This window comes from Lemur catta, chromosome 6 (assembly GCF_020740605.2).
Source record: "Lemur catta isolate mLemCat1 chromosome 6, mLemCat1.pri, whole genome shotgun sequence".
Lineage (NCBI taxonomy): Eukaryota > Metazoa > Chordata > Mammalia > Primates > Lemuridae > Lemur > Lemur catta.
The window spans coordinates 9,877,478-9,894,021 of NC_059133.1; the positions used below are offsets into that span (position 1 = coordinate 9,877,478).

At 60.3% G+C, this 16,544-nt stretch overlaps 1 protein-coding gene across 1 annotated transcript; it reads left to right on the forward strand.

Annotated features, from left to right (window-relative positions):
* Nucleotides 1-1,499: 1,499 nt before the first annotated feature.
* Nucleotides 1,500-15,235, forward strand: MFNG (MFNG O-fucosylpeptide 3-beta-N-acetylglucosaminyltransferase). The gene is made up of 8 exons (XM_045552930.1): nucleotides 1,500-1,983; nucleotides 6,960-7,008; nucleotides 7,385-7,487; nucleotides 7,909-8,062; nucleotides 9,765-9,850; nucleotides 10,929-11,094; nucleotides 12,657-12,742; nucleotides 14,770-15,235. The coding sequence occupies exons 1-8, from the start codon at nucleotides 1,729-1,731 to the stop codon at nucleotides 14,834-14,836; spliced, it is 966 nt and encodes a 321-aa protein (XP_045408886.1). The 5' UTR covers nucleotides 1,500-1,728; the 3' UTR covers nucleotides 14,837-15,235.
* The last annotated feature ends 1,309 nt before the right edge of the window (nucleotides 15,236-16,544 follow it).

Genomic DNA, 16,544 nt, shown 5'->3' on the forward strand with positions numbered 1-16,544 from the left:
GGGTGTGGTTGGAGAGGGCATGGGGATGTTGAGAGGGGATGAGGGGCGTGGATGGGGGCCAGAGCTCCATCTCTGTTGGGAAGAGGAGACAAGGGGGAGGAGGTGGGGGAGGGCCCTTGAAGCTAGGCCACGTGGGATAAAGGTGGTTGGGGGGGAGCTGCCAGGGTGGAGGGTGGGCCCAGGCTGTCCCAGGAGCCGGGAGAGGCATCTTTCCCCAGATGGAGTGCAGGATGCAGGGGCAGTGTGGTTTGGTTGGGAGCCAAAGTCTTGGCCAGCTGGGTGACCCGTGTTGTGGACGGTGGGGGTGGGCCGTGGTGGTGCCGACTGGCTATTATGGCCTATTATGTGCCAGGTGCTGTTCGAGGCACTGGGGAGTGGGGACTCCGTGATTTAAAAAGAAGTCCTGCCCTGATATTCTCATGAGGAAGACAGACAATAAATAAGTAAAATATACAGGATGTTGAGAGATGAAAAGTGCTATGGAAAGAACAGCAGAGAAGGGGGCCTGGGAAGGAGGGGAGGGGTGCAATTGAAATAAAGTGGTCAGGGAGGGCCTCGTGGAGAAGCTGACGTTTGTGTAAAGACCAGAAGGAAGTGAAGGAGTGAGATGTGCAGATCTCTAGGGAGAGTGCCAGGCGAGAATTGTAGGTACAAACGTCCTGAGGTGGCCGTGTGCCTGGACCTGCTGGAGCCCAGTGGGTCCGGAGTGGAGGGAGCCAGGGGGAGTAGGAGACGGGTGGGGCGTGTGGGGGCAGTGCATGCAGGCCTGGGGGCTGCTGTGTGCTTTCTGCCCGTTGTTCTGAAGGAGGCGGGAGCCAGTGCAGGGTCGGAGCAGAGAAGGGAGAGATGTGAGTGACCTTGTGCAAAACAAGATGGAGGTGGTGGCTGGAGAAGGCCGTCTGTCCCCTGGCCTGGCTGGGAGAGAGGCAGCTGTAGAAACTGCCGAGTGAGGTGGGCCACGGGCTGGGCCGGAGAGACTAGATTCCACCTGGCTCTGTAGCTGAGTTGCTGGATCATCTTGGATCTTTCTGTGCCTCTGTGCCTTATGTCCACAGCTATAAACTGGGAATGACAGTCTCAGTGCCGTTGGTAAGACCAAGGAACTGAGCAAACTTCTGTGGGAGCCCCAGAGGTTGGGAGGGGACATCAGGGAAGCCTTCCTGGAGGAGGGAAACTTTGAGCTCAGCCTTACCATCCCAATAGAATTCAGACTGGCAGAGAGAACGCAGATGAGGACGGCAGGGGATGGGAGAGTGTCTGGGAGGAGAAACTGAGCAGAAGCTGGGAGGCTGGATGGCCTGGACCGGACACTGTTCGGTACTGCGTGTTGGATGAGCCCAGCTGACAGGTCTCGTCCATCAGGCATGGAGATTTGCTGTTGCCTCCGCCCCCACCGCAGCAGCTGGCACAGGCCCGGCTGCCCCTCCAGCTGGGGCCTCCTTTCCAGCCACCTCTGGGGCTCCCCTCGCCAGGCCCCGCCCCTCGGGCTGAGCAGGGGCGGGGCCGGGCAGCCTGATCGCGCGGGCAGCGCTGCGAGCAGGTGGAGGGCTGGCGGCGGGCTGCCATGGCTCAGCCTCTGGGGCCAGAGCCCCAGCTCCCACCTTTGCCCTCCTGGCCAGCCCCCGATGCCCGCCAGACTTTTGCCTCCACCGGGGCTCCCGCCTGACCAGCCTTTCCTCCCTGTCCGGTTGGGATTTGGGGGCTGAGCTGTCTGGGGTCCCAGGGCCAATGCAGTGCCGGCTCCTGCGGGGCCTGGCTGGAGCCCTGCTCACCCTGCTGTGCATGGGGCTCCTGTCCCTACGGTACCATGCAAGCCTGTCCCCCCAGAGGGTGCCGGAGACCCCAGAGCTGAGCCAGCCGAGCTCTGGGTCCCAGGAGCTGCAGCTGCAGGATGTTTTCATTGCCGTCAAGACGACCCGGGCCTTCCACCGCTCGCGCCTGGAGCTGCTGCTTGACACGTGGGTCTCCAGGACCAGGGAACAGGTGACGAGTGGGCGACTTTGGGCCCTGGGAATGACCCCTGGCTCGAGGGGCTCACAGAGCCCCTTTCTGCTGGGCTGGGGCCCCTGGGTGCCTCAAGGGAGAAGCTTCCCGCCACCTGCCTCGTCCCGGCTCACCTTCCTACTCCTTCCTCCTGGGCCTCCAGGGCTGCCTGAGGCCTGGCCTGTGCCCCTCACCGGCCCCGACTCCGGAGCACCTCAGGCCCACTTTTGTACCTCTTTTAGGAGCCAGGCTGGGCCTCTGCCCCAGGCTCCTGGGTCCCTCCTGGGCATCCTTCCATCCCCTGACCGCTCCAGCGTGGGCTTCACTCCTGCCCTCCCTGGCCCAGCCTGGCATCGGCAGTGGTGGGTGTTGGGCAGCTGGGGTGGGGGCCTCCAAGAGATCCTGACGCTGACCCGCTCCAGGCCCTAGGTGCTGTCCTGCCCGGCCTGTGAGGGTGGAGGGTGGGGGCAGGGGCGTCTAGGTGGGGCCACTTCTGGGGAGGCATCCTTTCAGGCTTCCTGGCAGCCCCTGCCCCCACGCCTCTGCTGCCCAGGGTGTGCCCAGGGAGCCGGCGTCTCCCGTCCCATGCTGGCTTCCTGTGGGGCTGCTTCTGAAGTCGGGGAGGAGAGCGTGTGCCGTGAGGGTGGTAGCTGAGACCGTGGTGGGCCAGAGGTCGGGGGAGGCGGGCCTGGCGAATGGGGTTGTGTTTGCGTGCGCGCGCGCTCACATGCATGGGCCGACGTGTGAGTGTTAGACGTGCTATGACAGAGGCGTGTGGGTGCACACATGGCGCACAGCTTCTGCCTTTCAGGGGGCAGCTCCGACAAGCTGAACCCCCTGCAGCCCTTCTCACCTCAAGCAAATCAGTGATTTAGGGTGTGGGGACCATCGCTGGGGGAAGTGGAGGGTGGATTCACACACACACACACACACACACACACGCACATGCCCCGTCCCTACTCTGGCGGTTGGCTCAGTGGGAGGAAGTGACTGAGCCTTTGAAGGGGTGGAGGGCTCTTCTGAGGCCAAGGAGGGGGGAGGTGATGCCTGGAAGAGGCCAGGGCCCCCTGGGGAGCGGGCACCCCTGCCCCGAGTTCCTGGCACCAACACCTTTGCACGAGGGGTTAATGCCTTCCCAGCCGGGCGCTCAGCACCCCAGCTCTTCCCTGGGGCTCTACGCAACTTCTCTTCTTGGTGGGGGGGCCTGGTTCCTCCTGCGGAAGCCGCAGAGGCTGGCCCTCCCAGCAGACCTTCCTGTTTATGTGTCTGTGTGTACCCAGGCGTGTGGCCTCACATGGTTCGAGGCCCTTTCCTGTCTTGTCTGGACCACCGTGGTGGTGCCTTTGCCCCGGATGAGGAAACTGAGGCCAGCGAGGAGGAAGTGCTGGCAGCATCGCCCATAAAGCCTGAGGGGGCAGAGCCCAGTGAGACCTGGCCCCAGCCTCCTGGCTGGGTGACATTCTCCTCTGCCGAGGCCTGGGAGAGTGTCCCTGGGCCTTCGGTCTGGGTGGCTGTGCCTGGCAGTCCCGGGCCCCTTCTACGTCCCAGGCTGCATCCCAGAAGCTCATCAGGCAGCAGGGTGGGGGTGGGGGCGACCGCCAGCTGCTCTGCCCCTCTCCCTTTAACCCTCACGACAGCCCAAGGGGAGACGTTGATACTCCCATTTTACGGTGGAAAACTGAGCAAGGTTAAGCAGAGGTAGGAGACGGGTTCACTCAGCTGGACCCCAGAGCAGGGCAGAGTCTAGCCATCATGTCCTTTAAGTTGCAAGGAGGAAGGATGCTCAGAGGGAGGAGGAGGTGGGGGCAGGGAGGCCCACTCTCGCCATCCTGTTGTCTCTCACCCTTTGGATCGTTTCTCTTTGTGACCTCGGCCAAGGCCCTCCCTCTTTTGGCCCTCAGTTTCCCCATCTGCATAGGACAGGGGTGTCCGAACAGAGCCTGAGGAGGCTAACTCCGGTGCTGGGCGCCTGCCCAGCTGGTTAAGGGCAGTCGGGTGGCAGGTGGGCCTGGTGGCGGGGCTGGGGCGCGTGTGCGGCCTTTGTCCTGGGCGGAGGGTGGGCTGGGGAGGCGGGTTTTGTGCTCTCAGGAAGCCTTTCTCTTCCCTAGTCCCCCTGTGGGCGGGAGGGAGGTGGCAGCGGCCCCACATCTCCCCCGCTCTGCAGCAGATGGTCCCCAGCCACCCCCTCCCCTGCCCCAGCAGGCTGCGTGTCCCTTTGTTTCCGCAGCCTGTGAAGTTTTAACCATTGTCAGGGTCCCTTCCTTAAACAAATCCGATGCAGCCCACAGCACAGAGGAAACTGCCCGTTGCTCTGCGCCAGCCTCACGTGTCCTCTCCTGCCCTCTGGACCGGGACCTCCCTTCCCTTTCCCTCCCTCCGCTCACCCCCTTTGCGCGGCTCACTAGTGTCATCAGCAGACGGACGTCCCCTCCGTCTTGGCCCTCGCTCCAAACTCGAGAGAGCTCCACTCTCTGAGGGCTGTTGGGAGGCAGAAGTTTGCCAGGGAGCAGGCAGGAAAGGCCCGGCTGCTTTTCCAAGGGTCCCTCGGGGCTGTGCTGAAGACAGACTTGGGTGGGGGCAGAACGGAGCGGGAGGCCGGGGAGGGGAGGCCGCAGCGAGGCAGGCAGGAGGTGACAAGGCCGTGGTGGGCGTTGGTGGGAAGAGCGAGTCCTGGCTCCCGTGAGGGGACAGGCTGGATGTGAGTGCGGGAGGGAGGGGTGGCACTGCGACGGTGACTCCGAGGTGGTGGGTCCCAGCAAGTGGGAAGGTGGGACAGGTCTGGGGGAGGCACAGGGCCTCAGTCAAGCCCCAGGGGATCTGAGAGCTTGGGGCTCAGGGAGGGGCTCAGGGAGGCGGACAGCGGGTCTCGGCTGCCTGAAGGCGCTGCTGAGGGCCTGGGCCGCGGGTAGAAGAGGACCCGGGCCCCGGCTTGGGCGGCCAGCATGTTTCCTGTGGAAATCCAGGGACAGTGGGACACAGACCCCAGAGAGGGGGCTCTCAAAAGGGGGACGCTGCCCAGGCCTCCCTGAGGATACCCCGGTGCCAGGTGGGACGGGAGACACATTGGACCAGGCCCGCAGCCTCCAGGATGCCGTCGTCTGGTGGCAGAGACCAAGTGATAAATTTCCATAACTCAGGGATGTTAGCAAAAGGGAGGACTGGGGGCTGAGGAGGGGCCCCGATAGTAGCTGGAAGGGTGTCAGGGAAGGCTTCCTGGAGGAGGTGATGCCTGAGCTGGGAGTCAGCGGGTGGAAAGAGGGCACAGCATGTGCAGAGGCTCAGAGGGGTGTGTGTGTGTGTGTGTGTGCGTGCACAGCTTATTTGGGGAACTGAAAGAAATTTGGGCTAAGAGAACCCCAGTGGCAGGAAGTAATGAGATAAGGCTGCATCAGGCAGCAGGGGTCAAGTGGCCCCTCACTGACCATATTTAGAGGAGGCTGGCCTCTATCCCAAGGGCAGTAGGGAGCCATGGAGGGTACTAGAGGGTGGTGGTGGGTGTGGGTGTTATCTGATTCTGGTCTTGACAGGAAACGTATCTGAGGAGCAAGGCAGAATCTTGCAACAATCCGCTGAAGGATGATGGAGGCTCAGAAGCAGGGCTGTGGCCGCGGGCCCTGGGAGACAGGCCTGGTGCCCTCTTCCCCTTCCTGTGCCAACCCTGACTTCCACCTCCTGGCCTCCCGTGCCTCAGTTTCCCCAGAGGTACAAGAAGCTGAGACTGGCTTCACTGTCGACTCTCCTTGTTCTTTGATACACAATTTTGTGTTGCTCTCACGGCCTCTCCTATCCCTCGTTTTACAGATGGGTAAAGTCAGGCTCAAGGCAGGACTGTTCTGATCTGCAGGGCTAATTCCTGGAAAGGAGGGAGAGGTTTGTGGGTGAGCAGAGAGGGGCATTGCAGCTGGAGGCCCTGACCTCGGAGGGAGGACAGGGCTAGGCTGTGGGTGTGGCACCTGCTGGGGGTGGGGGAGTCTGGGGCCTTTAAACAGGTGGGACACTTGGAAGGGTTCAGAATTGTCTCAGGTCCTGGGCAGGGCAGGCCAAGGCCGAGGGGGCCCTCGAAGGCCTTTGAGGTGCTCAGTGGATGACAGGACCCGCTAGGGCAGCCGAGAAGCTGTGCACAGGCTGGGCTGGGCATGGAGTGGCTATGAGACCAGTCCCCAGTCTTTGTTTGTTCCCGTGCTGCCTCTGAAGGCCTTGCCCCTGCCTCTTATCCAGAGTTGGGTTTGGTTGATTTAGGGGTTGAGGAGCTTTCGCCTGCCTGTGGCCTTGGATCCCAGCTTGGCACTTGCCAACCTTGGCCCGTCACTTAGCCTCCATTGTGTCATCTGTCAAGGGGACAGATCGCCACACCTGCTCATGGGGTTGAGAAAGGCTCGTCGGAGATCGGGCGTGCAAAGGCTCTTGGTGGGGCGCATGTCCAACCTGGGAGAGCTGGATGAGGCCATGATGCAACATTTCCGGGTCGCTCGAGGCCCCCTGCACGTGCACGGGGGTTTGTGTGGTGTGGAAGCATGACTGTCTCCCCGCGTGGTGCCGTGTCCCGGGTGTGGGCGTGTGGGTCTTTTCACACAGAGCTGTCTCCTGACAGAGGGTTTAGGGTTGTGTATATGTGACTGTGGCGAGGCCAGGTGTGACTGGTGTGCATGTGTGATGGGAGAGGGACAGATTGTGCCCAGGGTGTGTGGCTGTGGCCGGGTCCCTGTGGGTGCTGCTCTGTAAGGGGATGAGTGTGCGTGAGACTGTGGGCTGGTGCACACCCTGAAGTTGTGTGTCTGCAAACGCTGGGTTGTGTGTGTGTGTGTATCTGTGTGTGTATGTGTGGTATGTTGTCCTAAAGGGACGTGTGACCGTGAGAGGGGTGTGTGTCTGTCACTGGGAGGGGACAGAAGTCTGCTGTGTGTGTCCACCTGGACAGGAGGGCCATCTGGGACTACCCTTGGCCAACCCGCGTCCTGTCCCCTCTTTCTTCCTAGACGTTTGTCTTCACCGACAGCCCCGACAAAGGCCTGCAGGAGAGACTGGGTAACTGCCTGGCCTGGGTTGGGTGGGGGCCCGTCGGCTGTTGCCAGGGAAAGTGGGGTGGCTGTGCCCTGGCCTGAGGGTCGCAGGAAACATGGGGATTCCCCTTTGCCCAGGCGGGGAGCAGGCTCCTTCCCTGGAAACTGGTGTGGGTGTGGGCAGGGGCTGTGCTAGATAAGACCCGGGACACCTGGGTCCCTGCCAGCCTGCTGTGCCCTAGCTCTGTGGCCCTGGGCAGGTCTGCCTTCCTTGGGCCTCAGTTTCTCTGTGTGTAAAATGGGGGTGAGGGGCTTCTCCTGGACCTCTGAGGCCCGGCCTAGCTCTGCATTCTCAGAGGTGGAACAGGGCAAGGTCCCCTGACTCCTCCTCACTTCTCCAGGGTCCCACCTTGTGGTCACCAACTGCTCCGCGGAGCACAGCCACTCAGCTCTGTCCTGCAAGATGGCTGCGGAGTTCGATACCTTCTTGGCCAGTGGGCTTAGGTGAGTGTTCCTGGGTCTCTCGGACTAGGTGCGGCCTTGGCCTCAGGCCACCTCCTGAATTAGTGAAGTGGTCTGGGCCCCGTGAACATAACCCCTCCAGCCACCACCCACCTAGCAGGCAGTGTGCAGTGGGCTCAGTAGACCAGCTGGGTTCCAATCCTGCCATTCACTTGCTGTGTGACTTTGGGCAAGTGTCTTAACCTCTCAGAGTCTGGTCCTCATCTGTTAAGTGAGCACATCTTCCTCATGCGCTTATACAACATGCTGCTTGGCACAAAACAGATGCTGTAAATGTCAGCCACCCCCACCCATAACTGTCGGCTGATGTGGGGGTGCAGGGGAGCCTGGCTGGTTAGCAGGCAGCCCTGGGCTAGCTTGGACCGTGCCCCGCAAAGTTTACCATCGCCCTTCCTTCCCACAGGTGGTTTTGCCACGTGGACGATGACAACTATGTGAACCCGAGGGCGCTGCTGCAGCTGCTGAAAGCCTTCCCACCAGCCAGCGACGTCTATGTGGGCCGGCCCAGCCTGAACCGGCCCATCCACGCGGTGGAGCCCCAGCCCCACAACCGCACGGTCTGTCCCTCCCCTCCTCCTTCGCCCATTGGCCGCCCCGCCTGGGGGGCAGGCATGTGGTGGAGAGGGGAGGCGGGTTCTGGGTTTCAAATTTGGTCCCTTCTCTGTGGCTTTGGGCTGGTGGCTTCCCCTCTGGGCCTCAGTTTCCTACTCTGCGAAATAGGGAGCTTGAGATAATGCAAGTAAGGCCCAGAGATGGGCACATGGTAAGGCCTCAGTTGCCAGGAGTAGTGGCTTTTCCTGGTCACACAGTGAGCACGCAGGTGCGCTGAGGCTTCGTCTCCACGGCAGGGCTCCTAGCCACCTGGTGTCACCTTGTAGTTGTACAGGTTGTTTAAGTGCTAGATCACTGCTGGGCCAGGTGATAAACTGCTGCTGCTCGAGCCCCACGACACTCCTCTCCCTCCCTTGGGCACCCTCTCTCTAGACTCCGCTAACCAGGGACTGAAGGATTGACACCCGGCTCAACAGGGCCCCGGTACCAGCTTCAATCCCAGACCTGGACTGACACTGATTAGGGTTGCTAGATTTAGAAAGGAAAGAAACAAATAACCGGGATACCGAATTTAGTGTGACATTCAGATAAACAATGAAGAATTTTTTAGTGTAAGTATGTCCCCTACATTGCATGGTTCCTCCCAGTCCCCAGGACCCACCAGGCTGCAGGTGCTGCGGTGGCCCAGGCCCGGGGCTGCCCCGGCCCCGGGAGGAAGGCAGATTAGGGCCCCCGTGTAGAGACAGCGCCTGGTGCAGGAGCGGGCGCTCTGCGGGGCTCTCGTTCCCCCCAGCTCGCCATCTGCTGCACTAGGAAACCAAGAGTAGGAAACACAAAGCCTTAATTATCAGCACTTACCAGCCTCTGAGCCCTAATTAAATCCTCGGGGCCCCGGGGCTGTGTGCGGGAGCGAGTCCAGGTGAGCGGGCATCCGCTCCCACACCACTTCAGCCCCGCCACTCACCTCCGCTCAAGTGGTTTGCCTGTGGGGTGGAGAGATTCAGTCTGGAGCCCGACTGCCTGGGTTTGCACACCAGCCCTGCCACCTCCTGCTTTGTGACCTTGACTGAAGTCACCCTACCTCTCTGTGCCTCAGTTTCCTCATCTGCGAAATGTGTGATAACAACCCCTGCGCACAGGGTGGTTGTGGGCATAGGAGAAAGAATTAGGTGAGGTCATCTGTCCCAGCCCTTGGAATGGGACTTGGCACACGTAGGCACTAGAAAGTGCTGGTGATCGGTGTGGGACTCAGTCACCTTCGTTTCCGAGCCACGTCTTTCCTGTGCGTGTTCAGTGCCCGACTGGGCGCACCCAGGCCCTGTCAGCCCAGGCCTAGTGGCCCGGGGCAGCAGGTGTTGTGCTTGGCAGCCCCTTCCAAACCTCATAAAGTGACGTAGGGACATTTCTCAGGGTAAACGGTAAGATGTGCTGGGTGGTAAATAACACACATCCCTTTAACCAGAATCCAGCTGGATTTGGGTCTGATTAGCGACCTTACCGCGCACAGTTAGCTATGTGACTTTGGGCCTCGGCTTCCTTACCTGTAAAATGGGCATAGTGATGCCAGGCTGTAGCAAGACCCCAGTGAGATGCAAAATAGCTCTTGAGCCGTGTTGGTTGGGGTGAAGTGTGGCCTGGCTGGCCCCCCTCACCACCCCAACCCCCAACCCCCACTCACCGTGCACTTTGGCCGTTCTCTCCCCCCAGAGGCTGGTACAGTTCTGGTTCGCCACCGGGGGCGCCGGCTTCTGCATCAACCGCAAACTGGCTTTGAAGATGTCCCCGTGGGCCAGGTAAGCAGAGACCCAGGGGTGGGCAGGAGGGCGGGGAGGGGGCGGTTGCCGGTTTACGTGAGGGGCCTTTGCAGAAGGACGGGCTTGAGAGTGAGCGCAGGAGAAACTGCGCCTCGTTCATCTGTGCTGCAGGGCGGCGCAGTTAGTGACAGCAAACCGCCTGCCACCCTGCCCCCAGGGCTGCCACGCACGGAGTCCTGCAATCTTTGAGAGCCTCAGGCCTCCCATCTGTAGATGGACCTGGTGCTCAAGGCCAGTGGTGGCGTGAGGGTTCAATGAGCAAATGTCGGGGCCGGCACCTGGCGGGGAAACGGGGGAACATTAGGCCCTGTTTGCAGTCCTCTTCTGACGGGTCGGCGCCACAGGGCAGTGAAGGCCAAGCACAGCGGCTGTCTGAGATGAGAGAAGGGCCTCTGGCTGGGGGCAGGAGGGAAAGGCCAGGCGTCCTGGGAAGGGGCAGTCATGAGGTGCAGTCAGGTGATGCCCTTCCTGGAACCTGCTCGGCCCCTCCCTCAGCTCTGCCTGACTCCAGCTCGTCCTGTGAGGCTCCATTCAAAACTGCCATCTCCTCTGGGAAGCCCGCCTCGGTGTCTCCATGCTCCCAGGCTGCGTGTGTCCCCTTTGACTTAGCACCAGTCTTACTCTGAGTGACCTGCTCACCTGTCTGTCCCCAGCGTGGGGGCTGCTGTCGAGGGCCGGGAGGGATCCTTTCTCGTCTCTCTATGCTCAGCCCTAGCCTGGTGTCTGGCACTGGGTAGGCTCTCAGGCTCAGCAGTGAATAAATGAGGGAATGAATGAGTGGGAAGAGAGGGAGAGAAGGAAAGATACATTTATAAAGGGCCTTGCCCACCCTTCCTCCACCAATCCTCACAGCAGCCCGTGCAGGCAGGGCCACTGTTGTCCCCATTTCACAGACGAGGAAACTGAGGCTCCCCGAGGTTCCCGGCTTGCTCGAGGCCGTACAACACACAGGAGGCAGCACTCCGCTCTGCCAGCTGGCCCTGGCCGAAGGCCTTCGGCTGGACCTCTAGGTGTGGAGGGCCTAGGCCGGTGGCTACAGTCCAGCTCTGTCCCTCAGTGGCTCCCATTTTGTGGACACATCTGCTCTCATCCGGCTCCCCGATGACTGCACCGTGGGCTACATCGTCGAGTGCAAGCTGGGCGGCCACCTGCAGCCCAGCCCCCTCTTCCACTCCCACCTGGAGACTCTGCAGCTGCTGAGGGCCGCCCAGCTCCCAGAGCAGGTGAGCTGGCCTCGGGGCAGGTGGCAATGCAGGAGGGGCCCCCAAAGAACATGCAGGGAGGCCTGCACCTCCCTCCTGGTATTTGAAAGCAACCTGGAACTCCAGATTAGGGGCTTGGCTATCCCCTATTGCTGGGGAAACTGAGGCGCAAGTGGCAAAGGACCCTCTAAGGGCACACAGTGACTCAGCCTTCTCCACTTCTAACCCTCAAGGGTTAGCATTGGTGTGCCTGAAATTCTTTGATCTAGTCCCCAAACGCTGGCCGGAAGGACCTGCGCAGAGGAGATGAAGCTTGTCTTCAGGTTCCCACGCCCCTGCCTCCCCACCCCCGCCTCCGCCCTTCTCGCCATTCGCCAGCCTTCCCGGCTCCCCGCGTCCCCGCTAAGGAGCCAGGCTGCCCCTTCGGACGTTGTCCACCAGGACCCCTCCTTCACCGCAACGTGTCTGCCCTCCGCTCCACGCTTTGCCTTCCAACCCCCCGGTTACTGGGAAGGAACAGGCCTGCAAGGGGGACACTCAGGCACAATGTTAGGCTGGGGGCCGAGCGGGCCTCGTCCCGCCACCCGGCAGGTGCTGGTTATGCTCAAAGGTCAAACCAGCTCCGCCTCGCAGGTGCTGCCCTCCAACTCTGCAGACGGTTCTGGCTGGGAGGGCCCCTGGGGTCTTCTGCCTAGCAGCCTGAGTCAGACCCTTTTGGGTGCAAGTGACCGAAGCTCAACTGGGACTGGTGAGGTGAAAAAAAAATGCATCGGTTGGCTCACGTAACTGAGAAGGCGAGGGCCGGGCTTGCCAGGTGTGGGAGGCGCTGGGTGTTCAGACGACATCCCGGCCTCTCTCCTCCCTCACCTGCTCTGCCCCACGCTGGCTTCATCCTCGGGCAGCCTCACCCCCGTGCTGGCCAGACGCCAGCCCCAGGTTTCCACCTCACCGCTGGGAGGGACTCCTCCTTGCGCAGATCCCAGGGCTGGCTGATGTCCGGGCTTGGTCACAGGACCTGTCTCCTACCTTCTTTAACTCTCTGGTTCCTCAGGACACTTACATGGGGGCAGTACTGACATCATCCCATTCTACAGACGGGGGACCGAGGCACACAGCTAGCGCGGGCAGGGGGGAGTGGAACTCTAGCTGGGTGGCCCCTAAGCCTGCCGTGTTCTACCGTCTCTGAGCTGAAATCATGTCCCCACGTCCGCATTGCACGGGGGACGAGGGGCTCAGGATTTGCCAGGGCCCTGCAGTGAGCCTCAGAAAACCTCAGTCCTCGTCTAGACACACAAGTTATTGGAAAGATGCCTTTCTCTTTCGGGCCTCTGTTGCCCAATCTGTAGGGCGAGGGTGTCGTCCTAGCCTCCCAGGTAAGCTGAGCTGCGGAGGGAGCGAATGGGACCATGGGCATGAGCGTACCTCTGGGACGCGGGGTGGGTTCCCTGGGGAGGCTCCGCTGGCAGCCACGGAATCTCAGGTGCAGAGGTGCGTGCCTCCTCTCTCCTGCCAGGATGCTGCTCCCTTGCGGGGACCCCCAGCGGGACACCCCCCAACCCTCTTCTCTGTTTCTCTCTGCCCAGGTCACCCTCAGCTACGGTGTCTTTGAGGGGAAACTCAATGTCATTAAGCTCCAGGGCCCCTTCTCCCCCGAGGAGGACCCCTCCAGGTGGGTCTGGGGGCAGAAGCTGTGGAATGGGAGGAGTGGGGGCCAAGTCCAGGTGTCCAGAGATGGGGGGTTGGGAGGCAGAGGAGGGGGACAGGCCCCGGTGGCTGACAGCACAGAGCTGGGAGTGGAGGCAGTGGATTTCAGTCCCTGTTCTGCCACTGCCTTGTGATGTGACCGTGGACAAGTGTCTTGTCCTCTCTGGGACTCCATCTGGACATGGTGGATCTGCAGGGTTCTCTCAGCCCTGACCGCCCGGGATTTTCCAGGCGCCCCTGGGGGACCGAAATGCCTTCACTGAGCGAAGGAGATGCTCTCCTGGCACTGGTGGGGAATGTCGTTTTTTTAGGCTCTTGGTTTCTTTGACACTCTTAAAGGTGGGTGGGGGGTTGGAATGGCACCTTCTAGTTCTGCCCAGAACAGGCCACAGGGAGACTGGCGCCACTCAACTCAGCCCCTGATTGGTGTAGAGCACAGCTGGTGACACGCGGCTTCCTTTCCACACACCCCCGCTGGCCAGCTGTGGCCTGTGCTTCTGGCTGTGGCTGGCGGGGTGGGTGTGGGGAGGAGTGGGCCAGGCACGTGGACTCCTGGCCCAATGGTCCAACCTCAGAACTGATGCTTGATCCCCTCCCAGCTTCTCTGCCAACTGGTGGGCTGGCTTCTGCTTGCATGCCCCCAGCCACGGGGAGCTCCTCCCTCCTGTGGCAATCTGTTCCATCTCTGGGAAGTCAGTCCGCCCCCACCATCCTCTACTCCCATTGCTGCTCCTGGTTAGTGACATGCGGAGAGCTGGGAACTGGGAGAGGAGCCCTGATCCTACCGTCGTCGGGGGAGTGAGCAGGGACTCAGGGATGCAACAAGTAGGGAAGGGGACAGGGTGAGCTCTGGGCCCACCTGAGTGACAGAGACTTGTCCAGAGAGAGTCCTGGGGAATGAGGGGTCTGGGGCACGGGGTGTGTAGGGGAAGAAGGGGAGTGTGGGCGTGTAGGCTGTTATGGGAGAGTGTAAGGAGAGCCCTGATGTTGCCTGGGGTGTGGGGGCTACACACCTCCCTGAGGAGGTGACATTAGGACAACACGTAGGACCTGAAGGGTTAGCAGGAGTTAACTAGAAGAACAGATGGCAGAGTGTTCCAGGCACAGGGAACAGCATGTGCAAAGGCTGGTGGCAGGAGAGGTCTTGATCTGCTCAGGAAGGAAGGGAAACCGTGTAGCCAGAATGTGGAGGAGAGGAGAGAGTGGTGTCAAATTCAGGTGAGGAGGTGGCAGGGGACCTCCCTGGAGCCTTTGTAGGCTCTGTCTGGACTTGGGGTTTATCTGAGTTGTATGACCCTTGGGGGAGCCAGGGCTCCTGGCCCTGAGGCTCTGCAGAGCTGCCTGTCCTGAGGCAGAGGGACCTGAGAGGCCAAGGCTGTGTTGAATGAGTTGGACATTACAAAGAGACAGAGTTTGGCTCAATGTAGGAAAAAATAATAAAAAAATTCCAGGATGAAAGAAGCTGTCTTCTAATGGGATGAGCTCCCCATCAGTGGAAGTGTGTAAGCTGTAGCGAAATTGCAAAGAGGTTTAAGAATTGATGTTAAATTTCCTCTGAAGCTGAGGATTCTAGAATTCATAGGCTGCTGCCCAAGGGAGGTGGACCCAACGAGAGACGCAGATGCGTGTGGTTGGCTGGTCCGGCCTCGGCCGAGGTCTCTTCATGGCTTCTCTGGTTTTGAACTTTCTCTAGACCAGTGGTTCTCACATGGGGGCAATTTGTCCCCTAGGAGACATTTGGCAATGTCTGGAGACATTTTCGATTATTACGATTCAGGGGGCTGCTTCTGGCATCTGGTGGGTAGAGCTTAGGGATGCTAAGTGTCCTACAAGGGCAGCCCCATGACGAAGGATTATCTGGCCCTAAATGTTGGTAGTGCTGAGGTGCAGAAACCCTGCTCCAAACCATCTCTGTGACATGCACCCCCAGGAGCCTGTGGGGGCAGCAGGGAGTGGGGGTGACTGTCCTGTCTGCTTCTGGTCTCTCTGCAGGTTTCGCTCCCTCCATTGTGTTCTCTACCCAGACACACCCTGGTGTCCACAGCTGGCGGCCCGATGAACCCTGAACTGCTAGGCCAATGTTGGGCCGAGGCTTCTGACTGTCACCCACCTCCTCAGGCAGCACTGAGGGCCCCTGGAAAGTGCCCTGTGGTAGGCAGACCCCGCAGGGCCTCTGGGTGGCGAGCCCAGGATCTGGGTGGTAGCTGGCACTGAAGGCATCCCAGGCCCCTGGGACCAGGTGGGCCAGGGATGGCCAGAAGGAACTAAGCAAAGCCCATAGAGCAGTTTGTGGGAGGGTTTTACAGCTCTATACCCCATCTTCCTGCTGTGAATGTGGGTGTGATGGCTGGATCTGGGGCAGCCACCTTGCTGCTGTGAAGAAAAGCCAAGACAATCATCTATAGCTATCCCCTCCGGCATCTGGTTCTGTAAGAAAATTAAACCTTTATTTGTTTAAGTCTCTCTTGGTCCAGTTTTCTGTTATAGCCAAAGTGTTCCTGGTTGGGGTAAGGCTTTTGATCTCTCTCACAGTGGTGATGGTGGTCTCTTTTGGTGGCATGATGTAATGTTTGTAAAGGGCACAGCATGGAGCCTGGCACAGAGAAAGGAAGGGCTCAGTGAATGGTGACTGCTATTAGTGTGTTGTGGTGTGTGAGGGTGTGCGTGGGTGTATGTGTGTGTGTGTGTGAGCATGTATCCTTCTACACATGCCTGTGCATGAGGATATATGTGTGGTGCATGCATGTATTTGTGGCTGTGTTGCACATATGTGTGCATGATGTATACATGTAAACGTGTGTGTGCCGTGAGGTGCTGGTGCTGGGAATGGTTTCTCCTTGTGCCCTCAGGGCCTGGGGTGGGGATGGTCAGAGAGTCAGGGAAGGCAGAATGGAGACTTAGGGCTGAGGGATTCAGCCTCAGGTGTCAGATCAAGGTGCCTAGGGGCAAGTTGACAGCCAAGGCGGGCACTGAATAAATGCAAGTGCCCTCAGAATTTTGGATCCTAAGGAGGTTGGAGGAATGAATGAAAGTGAACGTGGTGAAATTTCGGGCATGGTGGCACATAGGTGGGGGTTAGGGATGAGGGGGTCTCTTCTCTCCACTGTATATTGTGTGCAGTGATGCTGGGAGATGGGGTCAAGGTGGGGCTCTGGGCTGGCCAAGGAGGAGAGATCCCGAGGGCCAGAGGGTCCTTGACCCGGGCAGCCACGGTCAGGGGCCCTTTGGAGCACGTCCTCCACCCTGGACAGACCAGAAACCTTGTTCCGGCCACATCTGTGTCTGGGCTGTCTGCTGAGCACCTGAACCCCGGCCCCTGTTTTCGGAGGAGAGGTCCAGAGAGGGACTGCGTGTGCCCATGGTCACACGGTGAGTCAGGTGCGCAAGCCCAGCTGCTCGGGCTCTTCCAGGCCTTTTTTCTCTCTGGGCTGACCTAATGCCGGGGTTGTGGGCTGCGAGCCGAGTGAGGGTGGCCCCTGCCCCGCAGCCCGGTGGGGATGGAATGGGGCCATCGCAGCCGCTGTCTGCCCCACCCGCCCCAGGAAGGCTGCTGGTAGCCCTGCTTTTAGAAGCAGCAGCAGATTTTCGGGTTGTTCCCAGATCCTGAGGGTCGGGCGGAGGGAACAGGACTCGGGCCATCTGCTGCCTCCATTGTCCCAGAATAGCTGGGGGTAAGGGAGGGGGAGCAGAGTCAGCAAGGATCAGAATTGGGATGGAGGAAGGAGGGAGTCTGGGTTTAACTGTTTGTGTGTCTATTCGGGAGGTTT

Bases quoted from the DNA above. Each gene is read 5' to 3' on its own strand.
- MFNG (XM_045552930.1), top strand. From the start codon at position 1,729: ATGCAGTGCCGGCTCCTGCGGGGCCTGGCTGGAGCCCTGCTCACCCTG. The intron at 7,009-7,384 runs GTAACTGCCTGG...TCACTTCTCCAG, and splicing joins AGGCCTGCAGGAGAGACTGG to GGTCCCACCTTGTGGTCACC. The intron at 8,063-9,764 runs GTCTGTCCCTCC...CTCTCCCCCCAG, and splicing joins CCCAGCCCCACAACCGCACG to AGGCTGGTACAGTTCTGGTT.